The sequence below is a fragment of the Rhipicephalus sanguineus genome, chromosome 5 (assembly GCF_013339695.2).
Source record: "Rhipicephalus sanguineus isolate Rsan-2018 chromosome 5, BIME_Rsan_1.4, whole genome shotgun sequence".
In the NCBI taxonomy this organism is placed as follows: Eukaryota; Metazoa; Arthropoda; class Arachnida; order Ixodida; family Ixodidae; genus Rhipicephalus; species Rhipicephalus sanguineus.
The window spans coordinates 148,401,426-148,420,845 of NC_051180.1; the positions used below are offsets into that span (position 1 = coordinate 148,401,426).

The 19,420-nt window shown below is 46.2% G+C and overlaps 1 protein-coding gene across 1 annotated transcript in view; it reads right to left on the minus strand.

The window, feature by feature from the left end:
* LOC119395016 (Down syndrome cell adhesion molecule-like protein Dscam2) overlaps positions 1-19,420 on the minus strand; it is a 132,968-nt gene that overhangs the window by 47,970 nt on the left and 65,578 nt on the right. Inside the window, exon 12 of the mRNA XM_037662309.1 lies at positions 1,633-1,752. Within this exon, the coding sequence (XP_037518237.1) occupies positions 1,633-1,752 (120 nt within the window). The remainder of the gene's footprint in view (positions 1-1,632; positions 1,753-19,420) is intronic.

The following is a 19,420-nucleotide window of genomic DNA, read 5'->3' on the forward strand; positions in this document are numbered from 1 at the left end:
GATAATCGACAAGACCCGCGTTTGCTTGCTCTCGTGCTCGTTCGTTCTATCGGTTACGCCGACGGCAGACGCCGCTCAACGCAGCAACGGGCGCCAAGAGCTGTACTCTAAAATGAAAGGTATTGATCAGGGCGACAGGCTCGCTCTTCGTATGAACAAAAATTTAGAGGTGGTACGGTACAACGTAGGTTATCGATGGCGATCTCATGTTAACGGTTAGGGGAATCTACTGCTCCAAGGATACAATAGATGCTTACAGACTGAAGAGATTGTTGAAGACGAAAGCAGAGCACTGCAGCAACTTCCGACCAAGGTATTTGTCTTTTGCGATACGCTCGCAACTTTGTCTTCGTCTTCTACTGTACATCGTTTAATGAGGCCTCCGAAAGGTTATGTACAGACGTCAATCACAGAGCCAAAAAACACGAGAAACATAATCAATCCCCCTGCTTTGCCCTACGCGTTTAATGCGAAAGTTGCAGAACATTGTGTTGAAGTTAAAGCACAGTGATTCGTTCAGTCTTTCATCATTCTGGAAGAGCACGAATTGGTGAATGGAGACGCTGACATTAGGACGACGAGCATTTCTCGTTTACGAATGCTGTCAGAGAGCTGTCAAGCTCTGCGTTGGAGCCACAGCGTCGTTCACAACAGCGCCAATTTAGATATCAGTCATGTCTTTTGAATATAGACTGTTTCGGATACGCTGTCTTCTCGCGAGTGATGCGTATTTATGTGCGCGTATTCGACAATTACCGGTACTTACCTACGGAGCAGAAACCTGGAGACTTACAAAGAGGGTTCAACTTAAATTGAGGACGACGCAGCGAGCGATGGAAAGGAAAATGATAGGTGTAACCTTAAGAGACAGGAAGAGAGCAGAGTGGGTCAGGGAACAAACGGGGGTTAAGGATATCATAGTTGAAATTAAGAAGAAGAAATGGATATGGGCCGGGCACGTAGCACGTCGGCAGGATAACCGGTGGTCATTAAGGGTAACTGACTGGATTCCAAGAGAGGGCAAACGCGTGAGGGGAAGACAGAAAATTAGGTGGGTAGATGAGATTAAGAAGTTTGTAGGTATAACGTGGCAACAGAAAGCACAGGACCGGGTTGATTGGCGGAACATGGGAGAGGCCTTTGCCCTGCAGTGGGCGTAGACAGCTGATGATGATGATGATGATGATGATGATGATGATTCGACAATTGCTTTGTCTGCGACGGTTTTGATTTGCCTGCTTACACCGTCTAGCAATTGCTTCCGAGAAAGAGAGTATGAATTCTCTGTTTCGTTATGTTAGAAACATGTAAATAATTTCTAAGCATATGTCTTAAGATAATTGAAAGCACACCGTGACACTTGAACAGTTGCTGAGCAGTTCTTGTTAACTTTTACACAATACACAAATGTGGCGCCAGTCTTCAGTAAAAGGAGGACTGAGAGCTGGATGGAGCAATAGCGCCAACACAATGAGCTTATCTTCTGTTGTAACAACCATTACTGCAGACGAGATAGTGCACCCGCGCTGCTTATACTATACGTATTCTTTTACGGATATGCGTGTAATGTAACAAATTTTCGTCCAACAGAGGTGACGACAAAGACATATACAGAAGGACGTAGTCACTCACCGACTCCTCTGTGCCACGTGACCCTCGGTGTTGGGTGGCCATCGGCAACGCAGTCCATGCTCGCACTGTGTCCCTCAACGGCTGAAGTTTCTGCTGGCTCTTTGATCCAATGCGGAGGCACTGCAACGAATGGGGTATGTTCGCATAGCTTCGTGGTTTCCAACTTCACAACAAAGTATAAAGTAACGAGTAATCTAACATCGAAAGCTATCTATATTTTTAGAATGTATTTCTTTGGGACATAGGCCAACCGCCCACGACAATGACAAGTAATTGTATCAATCTAAAGTTCATGTCTCTTTTTATTGCTTATGCTCAAGGCGCGTGCTGTAAGCATGCAACATTACGAATAGTGTAACCACGAAAACGCGATTGTGTTTCTGTTTGTTGGCGGGAGCATTTTGTCTCTACTATTTTTCTCTCTTCTGTAGTTTAACAACTCGTCACACTGATATTCACACAGACGTCACACTGATATTCAGGTGCTGAGATAATGGCGCGAAGTTAAAACGACAATTAATAATAATATCTGAGGCTTAACGTCCCAAAACCACGATATGATTATGAGAGACGCCGTAGTGGAGGGCTCCGGAAATTTCGACCACCTGGTGTTCTTTAACGTGCACCTAAATCTAAGTACACGGGCCTCAAACATTTTCGCCTCCATCGAAAATGCAGCCGCCGCGGCCGAGATTCGATCCCGCGACCTTCGGGTCAGCAGTCGAGCGGCATAACCACTAGACCACCGTGGCGGGGCTAAAACGACAATTAAAGTTTGACCGTGAGGTCTTTCTTATTGTTGAACCTATGATGTCTGTATTAGCGAGAATAGAGTTGTTGAATAATTTATGAGTATAAACAAATTCAGTGTTTCACTTTAGTGTCCTTTGAGCAAAAAAGAGTCACACGGTCCCTTATCCATTTGCCTAAGACGACTGGAAGGCGAAAGCCAACTTCTTTCTGTTTTCACTCGATTGTATTGATCCACCTCCCCCCCCCCCTCTTTCCGCTCCTGACGTGGTTTTGCAGTGCCTTCGGGATTGGCCAACCATTGACTAAGCGACGATGTATGAGATGACGCCATCACGTAACGACATGACGATGTCACAAATTTTGAAGACGTGTGATGTCATGATGACGTCATATGGTGACTTCATCTCGTGATGATAATTTTTTGCATCACTCGTGTTGACAACGACGCCGCCGCTGAAGCCGACGGTCACTCGCGTTTCATGAGGCGTCTAAGGCTTCCGCCTTAGAAAAAAAGAAAGCCAAGAGGATGTGGTAACGGTGTTCTAGTTATTTAGTGATTGATTGATTGATTGATTGATTGATTGATTGATTGATTGATTGATTGATTGATTGATTGATTGATTGATTGATTGATTGATTGATTGATTGATTGATTGATTGATGCAAAGTGGTTAGGTCCAACGTGCCAACGCAACACTGAGTCTGTGGGAAGCACGCAGTGGTGGGCTCTCGGCTAGCCACCTTGTGCTCGTTAGTACGAGTGGTCTTTACGCATTCTGCCATCCCTCGATGCGGTTGTCGTGAGCGGTAGTTGAACCCGAAACCCTCTGCCAGTAGTGAAACGCCCTACGCTCTTGTTCGTCGCAACGAGAATGCAAGCGAATGGAGCGGATGGTCGAGGCAGCGCCTCCAAGCGTTGGTCGAGGAAGCATGCCAAAGTAAAGCTGATGACGAGGCGTTTAGAGTTGCGTACGTTGACGCAACTTAGAGTACAGGGGTGGTCAAAAGTTCACAGGCAGCGCTGCGACATGATTACATGGGATCACGTCTTGGGAAATCTTGACCACTCCTGTACATGACCTTCATCGCCAACCCTTCGCCGGTGCTGCCACCTGACCGATCAAGTGCATTAGGTGCTGCAACTGTGCGCTCAAAAAAGGTATAGTACGCACTTCGGTTAGACTACACACGATGCGGTCTAAGTGCAGTCAGTAAGCAGGAGAGCGGAATGCGCATTTAAGAATTGCACTAAATCATCGGAGAGTATTTGTAACATCGCTGTAGCAATTTTGAAATTTTGTGTCGTTTTCAATGAACCACAACTACTGCAGTACGTTGAATTTCAGCAGTTTACACAATTCGCTGAACTGTGAAAACTGCTGCAATTTGTTAATGTATAAAGTGCTGCAGAAGTACAGCAGCAACTCAACTTTAGCAGTTTATTACGTTTACAGGAGCATTTCGCGCAACGCAGACATTTCCGAAGAGTACAGGAATACACGAGAGTTGCGACGAAGTTGTTACAAACTAACACAGAGCTACGCCACGCCCCACTAGTCGTCACGTGGAGCTGGGGTTGTTTGCCGCCTGACGTTATGAGTCAGACTGCGGGTGTACCTGCATACAGCGCTCGTATAGGTTTCTATATACGTCACAAGGGACCTACGTGCGCAACAGCAGTCACGTCAAACTCGGGATGTTGCAGGCGAAGCAAGGTTTGCCTAAAGAAAACTATCGCGATGCATGACGCTAGTTCTTGGCTCGAGAGCGATACAGCGAACGCATCCACACCAGAAGAGCAAATTCGTCTTGTACGCATTGCGCAATGCTGTTACGGTGGATGCTGGAAGCTATCGCTTTTAACACCACGCGCTGGAAGGTAGCCTTTGTTGAAAGAAATGCTAAAACAGAAGCAAAATACGGAGAAGCAGTGAAATGGCGAAAAATAAAATGAACTCAGATGGGCAACTGAACCGACTGGAAATTCGAACCTTTTCTACGCTTATCTCAACAGCGAGCTGCAAATCCTGCCGTGACAAAAGGAGCCTGTCCGTTTGCTAACAAAAGGAGGCATGAGATGCAGTTTGTCTTAAAATTACGAGATTTATTCGCTCGCTGCTCCGTATCGTTGGCGACGTACGGACAAAGCGGAAACTCTGACGCAGACAAACAAAAATAAGAGGGGGGGGGTGGAGGGGAGCAGAACGACAGTAACAGTTAGCAGTGGGGGCACGGACAAGAAGTGTCTTACTGACAGAGAGAAACATACTGCCGCGCCAGTGACAAATACAATTTCAAACTGGAGCGTTTTTCCCCAGCTTGTGTTTTTATTCTTTGACAAAAGTGTTACGCGCGATCTCAGCACGCTGTGACGCGCTGGCGATACCGGGTTCCTTGGATAACAAAACGTGCAGTAAACAACTTTTACTTTTGAGATATATCACATTACAAGGAAAATGAAGACAACGAAAGCTTGTTCGATAACTGGTAAAAGAGCATGGACAGATCGATGCAGAAAAACAGTATGTACTCAGTATCTAAGTAATAGAAGACAATCGAACAATGACAACTAACACACAAGAAAACCCTGTTGTTTCTTGTCTGTTAGTTCAAAGTAATGTTGTGTATAGCAAAGAAAAACGAGCCCTTAAAATTACCATTCCTTCATTCGAGACAGTCGAAGTAACTCTGCGCGAATCAAGCAAAAAAAAAAACATTTTTTTTATTGCAACCTTTTTTTATGGTGTGAAAGCACGCACGTAAAGCGCCATTTTTTCCCCTGTCTGTTGGTCTTCGAAGGCTTTGCGAAAAACGAGCACAACTTATCTCAAATACAGTAAAAAAAATTCTTTTAGGGGCGAAGCTCCTTAAAGGGACCGACAACTGATTTTTCTCGACCCAGTTTTTTACGGCGCGACAGGAAGCTCACCCTTCGTAGCGTTTGTAGCTGCAGTGGTTTATCCGAAAAGCACGTAGTTATTTTATAGCCAGTATTTTTCGATCTGAAAGGCTCCAAACACGCATGGAGGCTTGCTCCAGCAACGCTGATAATTGATAGCGATGCCGCTAGCCCTTGTGAAAGCTGTCGTTGTTCTGCTTTCGCAGGAGTTACTGTAACTATGCTTAACCACCTTTATTTTGAGCTTTCCAACCATTTTTGAAAATAGCAAGCTGTTACAATGAGATGTATGGCTTTATACACCTTCCCGGTATTTGTACAGCGTTCTGTGCGCCTGCGCCCGAGGTTGCCTGCGCCTGTGTCATGGATGGCTTGTCCCGGCGTCGTTACTCTCTCGATACACGAGCCAAGCCAAGTAATCGAAAACGTAACTGTGCATATGCACGGCCGCACCGAATAGCAGCGCGCGTCATTTCTGAGAGAAAGTATAGGCAGCAAAACTATGTCGCTATAAAATCTTAGCGACCTGGAAACTGCGTTCACGGTTGCATGAGCACGCTGAAAAGTTGCTCAAGTCGCGCTGACGAGCGCGACTTGAGCAATACGTCATGCGAAGGCAGCGCTAATTTAATGCGTACTACTAACGGACGCATATGTGTACATTTTTATGGAGTAGTACCTTTTAATATAAAGAAACGAACAATATTTCAGTACTAACAAAAAAATCGTCGACCGCGTACAGTAATCAACGGTCACGTGGCCGTCTTCGTCGGATCGTTCATGTTTTTGCCGCCAGAGGCGCCACAAGTCATTTTTCGCGACTTTCATTTAAGAAATAAAAATATAAATCCATCTCTCACGAAAAAAACAGGGTTGGTTTGAGTCAGTGCGACGGACAATCTTTACATCAGTGGAGTCAACTCATTTCATATTCCGGGCAGTTGTCGGTCCCTTTAAGGCGGCACCCGTTCGTCCCTCGTAGTCGTAGTAGTGCGTAACCAGTCGTAACGCTAGTACCAGATCTCGACCTCCAAGGTGGTGCCGGTGGGAGATTTCTCCTGTGCGTTGTTGAACAATAAAAAATTCGCAGCGTGCGCGTTAACTAAAAGCCGAATTCTTCTGTCTCTCATTCCCCATTAGCAGCCATTGGCATGTTCCAGTAGGAAACATTAGTAGAAGTGTAAGTGTTAGCTAAAAGCCGACTTCTTCTGTCTCTCATTCCCATTAGCAGCCATTGTTTACCTCCAAGGTAGTGCCTGGTGAGATTTCTCCTGTGCGTGATTAAACAATAAAAATTTTGTTCAAAACGCCGTTGATTGATGAAATAAACCAACGAAAGACGCTAGATATTTTCTAAAAGCAAAACGAAAGAACGCCAGATGTTTCTAAAGCAAAACGAAAAAGACGCCAGCTGCTTAACGAAAGACGCCAGATGTTTTCTGAAGCAATGGTTTTCAAAACAATGAAAATTCACAGCGTACATGTAAAATTAAAGTGAGCTGCAAGTCTTCACAACTCATCGAACCTTTAGTATAAACGCGCCCGATCTCACGTCGGTGATGATGTACTGGGCAGAATTCACGGAAGATTCACGGTTTACCGATGAACCACCGCAGCTTCGCCCACTCATCATCATTCACTCCGTGGATATGCTGTGATTTTTTTTTTCTGCCTGCGTCTGTTTCTAAGATTGCTAGGGCTTGAAAGTTCCAATTTGGTGTTGTAGGTTTCAAACCTGAATCAGACATAAAAGAAATGTTTGCTTTGGAAGCTTGCTCTTAAATTAGATGAGAAGAAGAACTTGTAAACACAGACAGTTCTAACGGTAGCCGCATGAAATGAACACCGTGCTGCAATGATATTGAATGCCACTTTGAAAAGGGAGGCAGCTATTCCAGAGTTCCTGTACAAATTGTGCTGATTTCCATCGTGTATATTTAGTAAACTAAAAGAAAAAAAAAACAGAAAGGAACGGAAAATTTGGCAGAATATCACACTGGGAAATCTTCAGATAGTATGTAAACATCGTAAGCAGTAGCATCAATAAACGCAGCGCAAAAAACACGGACGCAGAAAAGGAGCACACTACACAGCACTAATTATCAATTCAGATTCATTAAAGAACTCACAGGCATATATACCCATGAAAATAAATTTGTGATTCCAAACAAAAATAAAACGGGAGATTTAGTGATTGGCCCTGAGGAAACCTAATTCGATAGTACGCAACAGTATTGAGGGCCTTGCGACACATGCTTCACCAAATTTTCTGATAAAAATCACTTTTACACCACGTCCTTTCTGTAAACATTTCCAGCAAACGTTTGAAAAGTACCGATAGAGATGTATGTTTTGTGAATCCGAAAAAGTTTGCTTAAAGGACGTGAATGAATGACAACGAATATTAAATCGGTTCTATTGTGTAAAGATTTATCTTAATACTAACTTGACATTCTAGTGAACTTAGCAGGCTAACCAGAGCTAGCACGGTGGTTTTTAAATAATCTGTATATGAAGCGCGAACGCACAATGCCATTAGGAACATCCGTCAGAGAAAATACACTGTGCTTGGTCACCCCCGTTTTAAAAGCGGAGCTAATGTTTAAGGTCGGAGTAATGCCGGTGTCGTAGAAAGAAAACTCAGCGGATGTGCGCCACAGAGAGCAGCTCCTACCACAGCATAGACATGCATAGTATAACAAGGAGGTGGGAAAGGGAAGTGAGGGGAGGAGGGTAAACCATAGCATAACCATGTACATCATTGTATAGCAGGGGGTGGGAAAGGGAAGTGAGGGCGAGGAGTTGTGATGTGAGGGTTAGGAGAAGGAAAAGGAGGAGACAGGAAGAAAGGCGAAAGAAAGACGAATGAAGACGATGAATAAAGAACTCCACCAGCGTTCGGCAGCTGGTGGCGCCTGCTTGCCAGCTCAGCTGTTTACTCAGATTTCACAGGCGTGGAACCGGCTTGTACACTCTAAGAAAAAAAAGAGTCAAAAGAGGGTCATGGAACCGTGACTCTCTTCGGGCGTCCATGTGACCCCTTTTGGAAGGTACAGGCAGAGAAAAAGAGTTCGCAGCTCGGAAGGAGTCACTGGACGCTCCTGAAGCGCGTTTCGATTGGCTTCCGTCATGAAAGAGCCACCGTATTCGCAATGCCCATAGACTGTCGCGCCACCGAGCGGAATTCAGGAGCGTCCTCTCGAGGAGGGTTAGTAGACGACAAAATGGCGGCACTATGCAGTCGCTCCCTTGTTCGACTGTGCTAGCCTCAGTGTTAACGCGTTGGCAAGAAAGGAACACTACGACTTTGCACGTTCCCTTCATCAGTGAACAAACCGGGCCCTCCGTGACACGAGAAATCTGATTCGTTCTTGCGAGACGCGAAGTTTTCGTGAAAATACGTGGCAACTCGCGCTTTCAATGCTAGCCCACAGTGTACACATACTATCAGCTTCGCGAGGCTTTCTGTAGCCACGTAGGTAAGTTAAATGTTATCGTCTGACATATTCAGTTGAAGCTCACCCTGTTTTACTTGCATATATAATTGGTCATTGTTTCTTGTAGTGCATGAGTCCCATAACACTGTACGCGGGAGGGAGGTCGCGCAGGCTCGCGATGTGCTCATGTATAACTGAGCAATCTCAAGTGGCGATACATTAAATAGGGCCTCTATCCTTTGCCAGCAAACCACTGTTACGAATCGTGCGAGCGACGTTTCAATCATTCGAGGACGCGTCTGCTCGACGCCTTTCGTGGAGCGAACGCTTTCCATCCACGCCGTCCTTCGCCAGCGTGTCGGGTTTCCAAGCCACTGCTGCGCCGCTTGTTTTTGTACGTTTATTGATAGGTGGCAGCACACTGCAAGCGATTTGCTTGTTGACCGGTCTGAGAGCAAAACGTTCTCCGCGCCCAGACGTCTGTCTAATTGTAAACGTGGTGACGCGGAGTGGTCGAAGTCGTTCGGTGGAGGAAATTCTTCAGATTGCTTTCAGCAGTGATGTAGAAAGAAACTACCTTGACGACGAGGATTTTTCACTGGACGTAGAAGACTGTGAAAGCACCGAGAGTGACAGCGACGATGAACCACCAGCTGCTAACTCACGAGGAGCGAGTTGCACTTCACGTCCCCCCGTGCGTTAATGTTCTTTCACGCTCGTAAGTCACTTTGATTGTATTTAATGTATAATATATCCTTGAGCGAGATCAAAATAAAAGCATAGTTCCTCTTGTGCATTGCATGTATCACAATTATTGTGGATATTATGGAGCGCCGCATGCCGCCAACACGCTCGAGCTCGACCAGCGAAGCGAAATGGTTAGAGCGATGGAACGTGCAGTCACGGCCACAATCCACGCCTCTCGGCGAACTTCTTCGACGTTGCGAAAAGCATACGTGTTTATTGTTTTCGATATTCATGTTTCGATCGTGCTGATCGAACCTGCAACATGCGAGTGAAGTACACACGGCTAGAGTCTCAGTATGGCTGTGACACAAGCGCTGCTGAATGGCATGTTAAATGCTTGTGCTCCGTGGAAGACGTAACTCTGTGTTTTCGACTGCGCAAGTAATGACGACGGGGTATTATCACAGAACAGTTTTATGTTTGCAAGACATCATCACGCGCAGCAGCGTTGGCGCTACTCGCTGGCGGCCTACTACTGCGGCAAATCCGTCAGGCAGGCTCGGTAAGTACTACCTCGAAGTGCCGTTCAGCTCATACGTCAATTCTAGTTCATACAGGTTTATGTAGCACGCACAGGATTTCACAAAGCATCGTTATGCACGGTAACGGAGCTGGAATATAATCTTTACTTCGCAGCAAATAATTAGGTGGCGAGTACTTAGCACTCTCCATGGTTTGGGAAAGTATTTTAGTCTCATATCCATTTCAGCGCAGCTCATGAGTTCATCCGGTGAAAGTGGCACGGCCGTACGTCCGCACGTCCTATCTGCTCCTATGCTAACAAACGGGTTGACCCTCCTCCTGGCGCCATATTGAAAAACACGGCGCGCCACCTATAGTTCGTGGGCATTGCGAATACGCCATACATATCGCGCGCTTGCCCTTTGGCGCCGTTGTGGCGCGTTGCTCGCCAACGGAGGCGGGGTTGGCGCCGGGGTGACGCGCCGCGTCTGCCTTCTCTCTCAGTCGTCTCAGTCTACTCGTCTATGCTATTGGAATGCGTCGCGTTGGTTGCGCGGGTTGCATTGGTTGCGTGTCTTGAAGTTTCATCAGTTTCATGTTCATGCGCGTTTTCGGTGGTGTTGACGCCGGCACCGCGCACGAAGTGACGCTTGCAGGGCGGAATATTCATGGAGCTGCGGATACGGACAACGGGCGCCAGTTAACGGTGAGTATACTGCTTTCGTAGGCACTAATTATACAGCTTTAGCTGGGCGTCTGCAGCAGCTCTGCGGAAGTTATCTGCCAGCCATTTCCAACAGCAGCCCGTGTCCGCGGGGCTGTTGCGGATGCCCAACTAAAGCCGTCAGTTAACGAGTTGCCACCGTTATGCGCGTAGCTGTACAAGCTCCCATAAAGTGAGCGAGGCAAACAATTATCAAGGGTCATTTCTTGCTGATCGCACGTTGTGTCTGCACTACTGAAGGTGCAAGATGTCGTTTTGAGATGCACTTTAGTCTACTTCATAATAACATTTCCATCGACCTTGAGTGTGCTGCGTGCTTCCGCGCGTGGGTACGTGAAAAAAAAAAAAAAAACCTCGGTGTGCAGAACGCTCAGACGCACTATATATAATGGTTTTTGTTGGCTTAAAGACGGTAGCTTGAGGTGCAGATATAGTACGGTGGCTTCCAGAACGTATGCGGTAGTCATTCAAGTTGGACACGCCTCGCCGGTAAGGCGAAAATGCTAGACTTTCGACGGCGCCCGTTGTTGCGGGCCGTCGCCGTGCACTTTTTTCCTTCGTTTCTGTTTGCTGTTTTCATGGTTTGCTAACATCTGCGATGACGCTATAACGGAATCAAGTGAGTGTACGTGATTGTGGGAGGTATGTGTGCTAATTCTAGCATATGACATGTCTGATCTCGACGTAGACGGCGTCCGCACGAGCTGGGTGTCGTTCGGGCCCTCGTACTTGCATGTGTTTATCTGAGTATGGGTTACGTTTGTAAAAACATGCGGTCAGTAACCGCTCACGGCGTGCCCCTGACTGCCGGAGGATGTGTTGGGTGTCGGGGTAAGCCGGCGCAAAACCGTGTTTATTCTGAAACCAAATTTTGAAGCGATTTCTCAGAAAAGAAGTGGTTTTCATTCGTGTATAGCCAGTGCCTATTGCGAGACGAGGTTCCCGCGCCTTTTACGTGAAAATTTGTTTTCGTTCCTTCATTGTGTCTATGTGAACCACTTATTTTGTAGGTTTTGCAAAACCATTACTGCACTTTTCATTTTCTCATCATAATATCACGTTCTGCTTTTCAGATACCGTTTGCATGGTGCTCACGCTGAACAGGAGCGACAACCTAGCAAGCCACAAGTCTGAGACCTCCAGCCGTCACCACTTTTGATTTATTCTTAATCATAAGGAATAAAGATTGAAACATGATGCCATTTCTGCAGTTTATTTTGCACTATGCACATCAGTCACACATTCTAGTTGGGCTATACTCAGAGGAGCTTGTAAATGAGGAGTACCCAAGCTTCTTAATTGGGAATCAAATACATCTTTTCGCGCTTTCTATATAACTTTGCTGGAAAATATGTGTTGTTTTGACGAGTTTTACTAAAATAATGCTAAAACTGAACTATTCTCTTTTTGCAGTCGCTGGGCAGAACGGCAAGTATTATTGGACATGCTTAAAATGAATACTCCACTATTTAAACAGTAGTCGCGCAAAAGTAGAGCAAAGGTCAAATGAGTAGCTTAAAAATACTCGTGGAGTCGCTTGACGCTTCGGTGTGGGTCACTTGAACCCCCGTAGGAGTGTTACCCGGCAAGAGTCGTCTGACTCCCTATAAGTGGTAACGTTATCCTTCGGATGAGAGTCTTTCCACTCTTCCTAGAGGGTCAGGGGACTCTCCTAGAGCGAGCCGACCCTGACCCACCAAGAGAGTCACCGTGACTATTTAAAGAGAGTCCTATACGTGGCAAGTCAGAACTCTCCGAAAAGAGTCACGCATACTCTTTTTTTTCTTAGAGTGTAGCTCGCCGTAGTTTGTCAGGTGTTGCGAAAAACTCCACAGGCGGCTACGCGCCACAGGAATTGGACAAGCCTCACTACCGAGTACAGCAGGCGCGAGCGTTAAACGAAAACTCGGTGAAGTGGAGCACGTGAAAGACGTGAAAGAGAGTGGGAGAGAAAGAAAGAGAAAAAAAAAAAACATGCCTGATTCCTCTGACATAGGAATCATATAACACGAAAGTGAAACGTGTCTTCACAGACGTAGTTGAGCGTTTGTTGTGCATTGTTCCGCCCCAAGGGCGATGGAATGAATGAATGCAATAGCAAAAAAATTGGCCGCGTATCTGCGTGCTTCGCTGCAAATGTCGTATAAAGACGATAGAAGAGGCGCTGCGTGAGATGTGGACGCCATCTGGCAATACGTCGGGAAACATGAGTGCCGTGTTGCGGGCTGGTAGTCCCGGCGCAGCGGCAGGCGAAGACCGGCGGTGACCAACGCGACCGTCGGGGACGCCGGCCAGCCCGAATACGCGGTTTGGGCGCGATGCGCCGAAGGAGAAGAAACGTCCGCACTCAACGAGTACTCTCCACAAACTCTTATTTACACGTCGCCTGGGTAAAACAGGAATGCCAGAAGGGCGCCCCCTGTCATTCGTACAATGCAATACTGAACCGAAACCGAAGCACAACATGAGCTTGTGCAAAGGGCACGGAGGAAGACAAGTTTCAGCGCAGTCGCACTTTCAGCGCAGCTTAAGAAACTAGGGTCTTTAAAATTGCGTATCTATGTTTTTTCTATTAAAGGAACACACCACCTAACACTTACCTAATGATGTTGCGCCTCAGATATGCGTAATATTCACTTTTTGATCGACAATGTTCACAAGTATGAACAGCCGTACCAGTTCAAGATTGTTGGGCGGTAAGCAAGTGGTTCAACTTTGGCCGGGTGGCTGAATCGAGTGACGTGCCGACAAACAGAAAGACAGACAGACCAAAATTTCTGCGTTTAAGTTCCCCAAGAAAGACTATCGTCTTTAAAAAAATGTATTGGCACGCGAAGCAGCTCGAAACTTGCAACGCGCTGCTCAAGCAGAAAGGACGCACGGAACGAACATACACAGGATGAGCGTGAACTATAACAACTCTCATAGCTCGACAGTTAAAGCGCGCTGCTCAAACAAAAAGGAGGACGCACGAAACAAGCGCACAAGTATACACAGGATGAGCGCGAACTGTCGCAGTTATAACATATTTGTGTGTGAGCTCGTTATTGTCACTTATCCCTCAGCATTCCCATGGTATATGCTCCAGAGTGGCTCTGGACTCGCATTTCTTTGCATTTGCCCGTTTGATATATATCCGGATCTTTGATGTGCGAGAGCGCAGGATTCAGATACGTCCTAGTTTGTAACCGCCGCCATTCGACAGACTGCCTCTTTTGGTAAATTGTGGGGTGAGGTGACGGGAATATACAACGTACGTTTTGTGAGGTCCTTTTATCTGGTCATTCTGTCCCCCCATTCCCACTCGTGTACCTCAATGTCACCTCCAAAGGCTGCCGGGGAGCACTTGCGATCGCTACTCGGTCCGGAAGCCCTCGAGCGGCGCGTGCACTGCCGTGTTGCTGCCGCTTCCCGCGAGGGCGTGAGCGGGTGTCTGTGTTATGCATACCTTTCTTTTGCGCGCTTAACCTCCTGCATGTAGTATCCAGTTGCGGTCGTTGGCAAAGTTGAGCGAAGGAAAGAATAAGAAAGCCGTGAAAGAAAACTGACTAGATTGCCGATACATTTTCCGACCGGTAAATGAAACCAATTCCGCGGAGCACCCCATTTCCAGATAGCTTCAGTTATAATCGCAAGACGGTTGTTCTCTTTCTGTGGACGTTTTCGCACGAAAGGCGTCGCATAAAAAAATTCACAAACAACTTTTCATCTCTCCAATTTCGGGTCATCAAGAACGGCGCAACTCCCTCGCTTATAAAGGCGCTCGCGGCACGCGTCGTTCCCTCAAGCGCTGCGCGTCAGCAGAAGCTGTTTCGTCCCTAAAAATCAACAATAACAACAAAATCGAAAAAACTGGGCCCCCGTGGCAAAAGACGACAGCCTTCTCGTAGCAAACCGTGATGCTCGGCAAGTAAGCCAAGCTTGGCGACTGAAGAGTCGTTGACGCTGCGGGCTGGTGCGGGTAAAGTGCAATCTCGCGGGTAGAAAAACCAAAGTAGATAACCCGTTGGCAAGCTTACGCAAGGAACACGTCGATGCTGGTCGTTAGGCGCAGCGTCTGCCTTATCACAGCTAGAGTGAGAGAGTGAAATAAGAAGGAATGAACAAGATCGGCGAAAGGACAGAAAGTAGAATAAAGGGAAGCTGTCCGCGTAGTCTGCTGTCGCTCCGTTGGTTCCGGATGCGGGCGCGCGTTATGCTCAGAGAGCGCATCCACCTGCTTTGCTAGTCAGTCGGGCTCGTTAAGCAGGATGTCAACTAATGGAGCGACGCCTAGTTGTCGCCCTAATTGAGTGGCACCGCTCGGTTCGCGGCGCGGCAACCGGCGACGTGATGGCGACTATATGGCGGCATAATGAAACTTCGTGCATGCCCGGTCGGGCGTAGCCGTCGGTCATCACGAATCGAGGTGGTTCGGGGGCCGGAGTTTCCGCGTTAATCTGTTCGAAATTAACGCGCTGGGAAGTCTGTCGCATTCGTGTTCGCCTTGAACGGCACCGTCCTGCGAAGACGATTAGAGCTCATGTTGCGACGCCTGTGAAGCTGCAGAGCTTCGGTAAGCTTAAGTCGAATGTCGCGGACGCTCTCAGAAATGCGAACGCTCGACGCCTCTTCTCGAGTTCCTGAAGTAATTGTCCCGCTCGGCGGAAGCGTCTACGACAAAGGTGTCAGCGACGATCCCGGAGGTGCGCTGCAGCGCATTCCTTCGAAGGGTGAGCAATTCTACGGAAACACGGGCTCTCGAATTCTCCAGCTGTTTATGCGGCTTTGGCAGTGGCTGGATCGTCTAGAAAGCTATTGAGGCGAGAGAACGCTGAAGGAATTGATGAGACGAGATGGCGGTGGCACTTCGCTGGCTTTACGATGTTCGCTATTTGGCATGCGGCATCCAGTGCTTGAAGTATATACATAAGTCCTGAAAAGACAGTTGGATCAAGAAAGTTTGCTGGGTCAACCTTGGATTAAGTCGCTTACAGGGAGCGGACCTTAGAACAAAGTGGGGTGAATGAATTATTCAGGTCAACACTGAAGCGATGCCGACCGAATCTTTCGGTAACGAATAAATATAAGCGCCCGTGTTTCAATTATCAGGATAGTACGCTTCTGGACGTGGGTATGGTTGACCCAGTGCTGCAATGCTCTATTCTTTAGTACATCAGTGTATCTCTAGCCCTAATAAATTACGCGAATACCGTTTGAATCCTCAGGATGCCGAGTTGACTATCGAAGACTTACGTGCTGTTGTAGCATCCCACTTCGCGATGTACTATTTGAGGTGGCTACGGCTCATAAAAAGGCTGCGCGACAGCTTGTAAAGTTGAAGTGAATGTTCGAGTGTACGTGCATCTACTGATACATTTTAGGGGTCTCAAACTTACCTCAGCTAGCGGGCCCAGTCACGAAATCCCTTTGGGCCGGGATAGTGAAGAAGATGAGAAAGGGGGAGGGGGAGGGGGGAAATCATAAATGGGTCATTTATGAAGGGGATTTGTCGTGAAGTTTCGTGAAACATAATCTCCAGATCATGTTTCTCCAGAATGATCTCCAGAATGACTGAAATCTGGACAACGATTCTCAAATATAGTGGTTTTGTTCCACGGTTCTTTTAACACACAGGGTGACCGGATGGTGTGCCTCACAAAAAAATGTCTTGAGACCACTCTTGAGACCACTGACGTCTGTCACGGCAGCTAATGAACATGCTTATTAAGGAAGCAAGAACTATATATATTGGACGAAGACAGTTATGTATGTGCGGCCGCGTGTTTGAGACCCCTGTTCTATTTTCTTCCCTTCTGTCACTTTTTTCATCAAAATGTTTTTTCCAGTGTAGGGTAGCAAGCCTTAAACCAGACACGGCGGTCTAGTGGTTATGGTGCTCGACTGCTGACTCGAAGGTCGCGGGATCGAATCCCCCCCCCCCCCCCCCCCCCCCCCCCCGCGGCGGCCGCATTTTCAATGGAGGCGGAAATGTTAGAGGGCCTTGTACTTAGATTTAGATGCACGTTAAAGAACCCCAGGTGGTCGGAATTGCCGGAGCCCACCGCTATGGTGTCCCTCATAATCATTTCGTGGTTTTGGGACGTTAAACCCCAACAGTTTATCGTCAAGCCAGACGTGCCTCTGGTAATCCTTCCTTACTTCTCTATCTTTTGCTTAAGAACTAGGTGAGACTGTTGCTGATCTGCTGAAGGATAGCTCCACTTTAAATTGGTGCTAAAATGTGCGTGATGCGCTGAGCGCTTCTTTTTTTTTTCTGGATGCTTTATACACAATCTGTTACGCCTGCAGGGTGTCACGGTGTTTTGATGTGAGGAACTCAAATCTTCGTAACGAAGTTCAATGAACAAAAAGATCGCAGCCAAATTTGTGCATTTTATTTGCACTAATTCGCTTGAGGCGGCCTGCATCAATATATCATGTGTTTCAGGTAACACTTAGGAAAAAAAAAACGCTTACGCATAGGTTTCCAAAAAGAAGAAAATTGACCCAAAACTCTGTTCTCGAGACCGACGGACGCCCCAAATATTTAAATCGCGCTAATTGGTAATTAACCGTAGGTGCCTTATTAGCAATCTATCTAATTAATTTGCGGCTCTTGATCACACCCTATGAGTATGTCCATCGTTAATCAGAAATACTGGGGTGGCGGCCTCCAATGAAGGCTTTCAGGCGCATTGGCGGACTTCGCTGGTCTGTTCTGGCCTGGACCAGCAACTCTGGGCGATCCAGCTGGCCGAGGAAGGTGCTGGGAGAAACGCTTTCTCCGTTAGATATATTACGTGGAAGCGCAGCCCATCAATCTATCGGAAATCAGTAAAGTTGTCCACTCTCTCTCTCTTAATGCAATTGACGAATTGTTGTCGGTGAGTTCGCTAGACGAACGCACTTCGAACGAATTTTCAATGCCCCACCAGTTTCGAGGTATTAGTTTCCAAACTGGTCGACGAAATGCGCGGGTATTTTCGTTACCTCCGTGCTTTATTGAACAGGACAAGGTTTCGTTAGAAATGTAACTGGAGCACCGGTACATACTTGCTGCAAGTTTTTGGGTTCATGTCTCGAAATCACGCCACGCGAATATTTCAATGTAAGCGGATACGCTTAGCAAACAAACCTGTTACACTTCGCCAATTACAGTGTGTACCGCGATTCAATTAACTGCAAAGTTTATTTTATTTATTTAATTAGGCTGCGCTCAGGGTCAACACGCACTATTACACAGGCAAATAATAAGGGGAACAGAAAAACAAGATTACCAATACAAAGAAGCACTGCGATGTTTGTAATGTGTGTAATTGTGCATCAATACTTATGAAGAGGCAGCATATGAGATGTTACAGCAGAAACATTACCATCAATACAAAAAAAAAGCAGCGCAATGTTTTCAATTATACAACCTTTGTCCGTAAAGTTTCGAGACTGATTTATTTTCTTCTCAAGAAATGATTCTACAAAACAAATCTTGGTGCGCATGTGTAGCGCCATGTTTTCGGGCTAACCTGAGCAATAATAGCAACTAAGAAATATACATGTCAATAATTATGAGTAAGGTAACAAATATTTCGTGTTAGGAATGCTAATAAAACCGTTTGATTAATGTGGTGCGTATATAGGAAAGGTTGCTTTCGCATAATGTAATGTCAACTTAATGAGCATGGTCCAAACCGCGCGATACATAACAGAAAGCAATCCACAGCAAATTACGTCAGTACGGATGATGATAAAGTTTGTGAAAAATGCTTGAGCGAAGCGTCGCAGGGCTAAAACAGAGCGTAGGAAGTTTGATGTTAGCATTCATCAATGTGACGCTTGTGATTCGACACAACTAGGCAGTATAAAGAAGATGGAATTATTTTGTACTATTTCCAGCAAATGCGCGAAATAAATATGACATGGATCCCAAAGCACTGTGACATATTCTAGCACAGAGCGAACGAATGGTTTATATAGCATTAGTGTGACAGAGAAAGGAGACTTGGCGGAGTTAGGACGAAGGTAAACGAGCACACGATTAGCATTACAAATAACATACCAGATGAGTATTACGCATAGTTATTGTTGTCAGCTCGGGGGTACTTGTTTGAAGACATGCTGTGTGATGGTGCGTCATTCAAGTGGTGCATATATAAATTACAAGTATTTTAGACACACCATCAATTTGCATTTTTTATATTAAGTTCCATCAGCTACCTATTACACCACTGTAAAACGGCGTTAAGGACAGATGGAAGCAGAGCGGCTTCATTAGATTGAGGTATTTGACAAAAAATGACGCGACCATCGGTAATCAAATAAACAAGGAATTACCACAAATGAAATTTTTTTTTACATGAATGAAGACAAGGAGAGGACAGAACACTAATCCCTGAGGTAGACATGAGTGCACTGTGCATTATTCATAATTAGTGTCGTTAGCTGAGGCATATTTAGAGCCATTAGTGAGAAAACGTTCAATCTACTGTAGCAGGCAGGAATCAAGCATCAGTAATCTTAATAGATGAGCATTTAGTCAGACACTTTGTGAGCTGCTTTAGAATAATCAAGGAAAATATAGCCAACTAAGAAAATGTTGTTTACGAATAAGGTTAATTCAGTTCCGCATGAGGACTATTTGTGAAATACATGCTAAGAGAGTGTGAACAAGGAATCCGGAGACGATCGCGTTGAATCTACTTGATGAATTCAGTATGGCGATAACTGTGGTAGCAAAACACTATGAGTGAGGGCTTATATTTTGATTGCAGCAGCTCAACTTCGGAATCT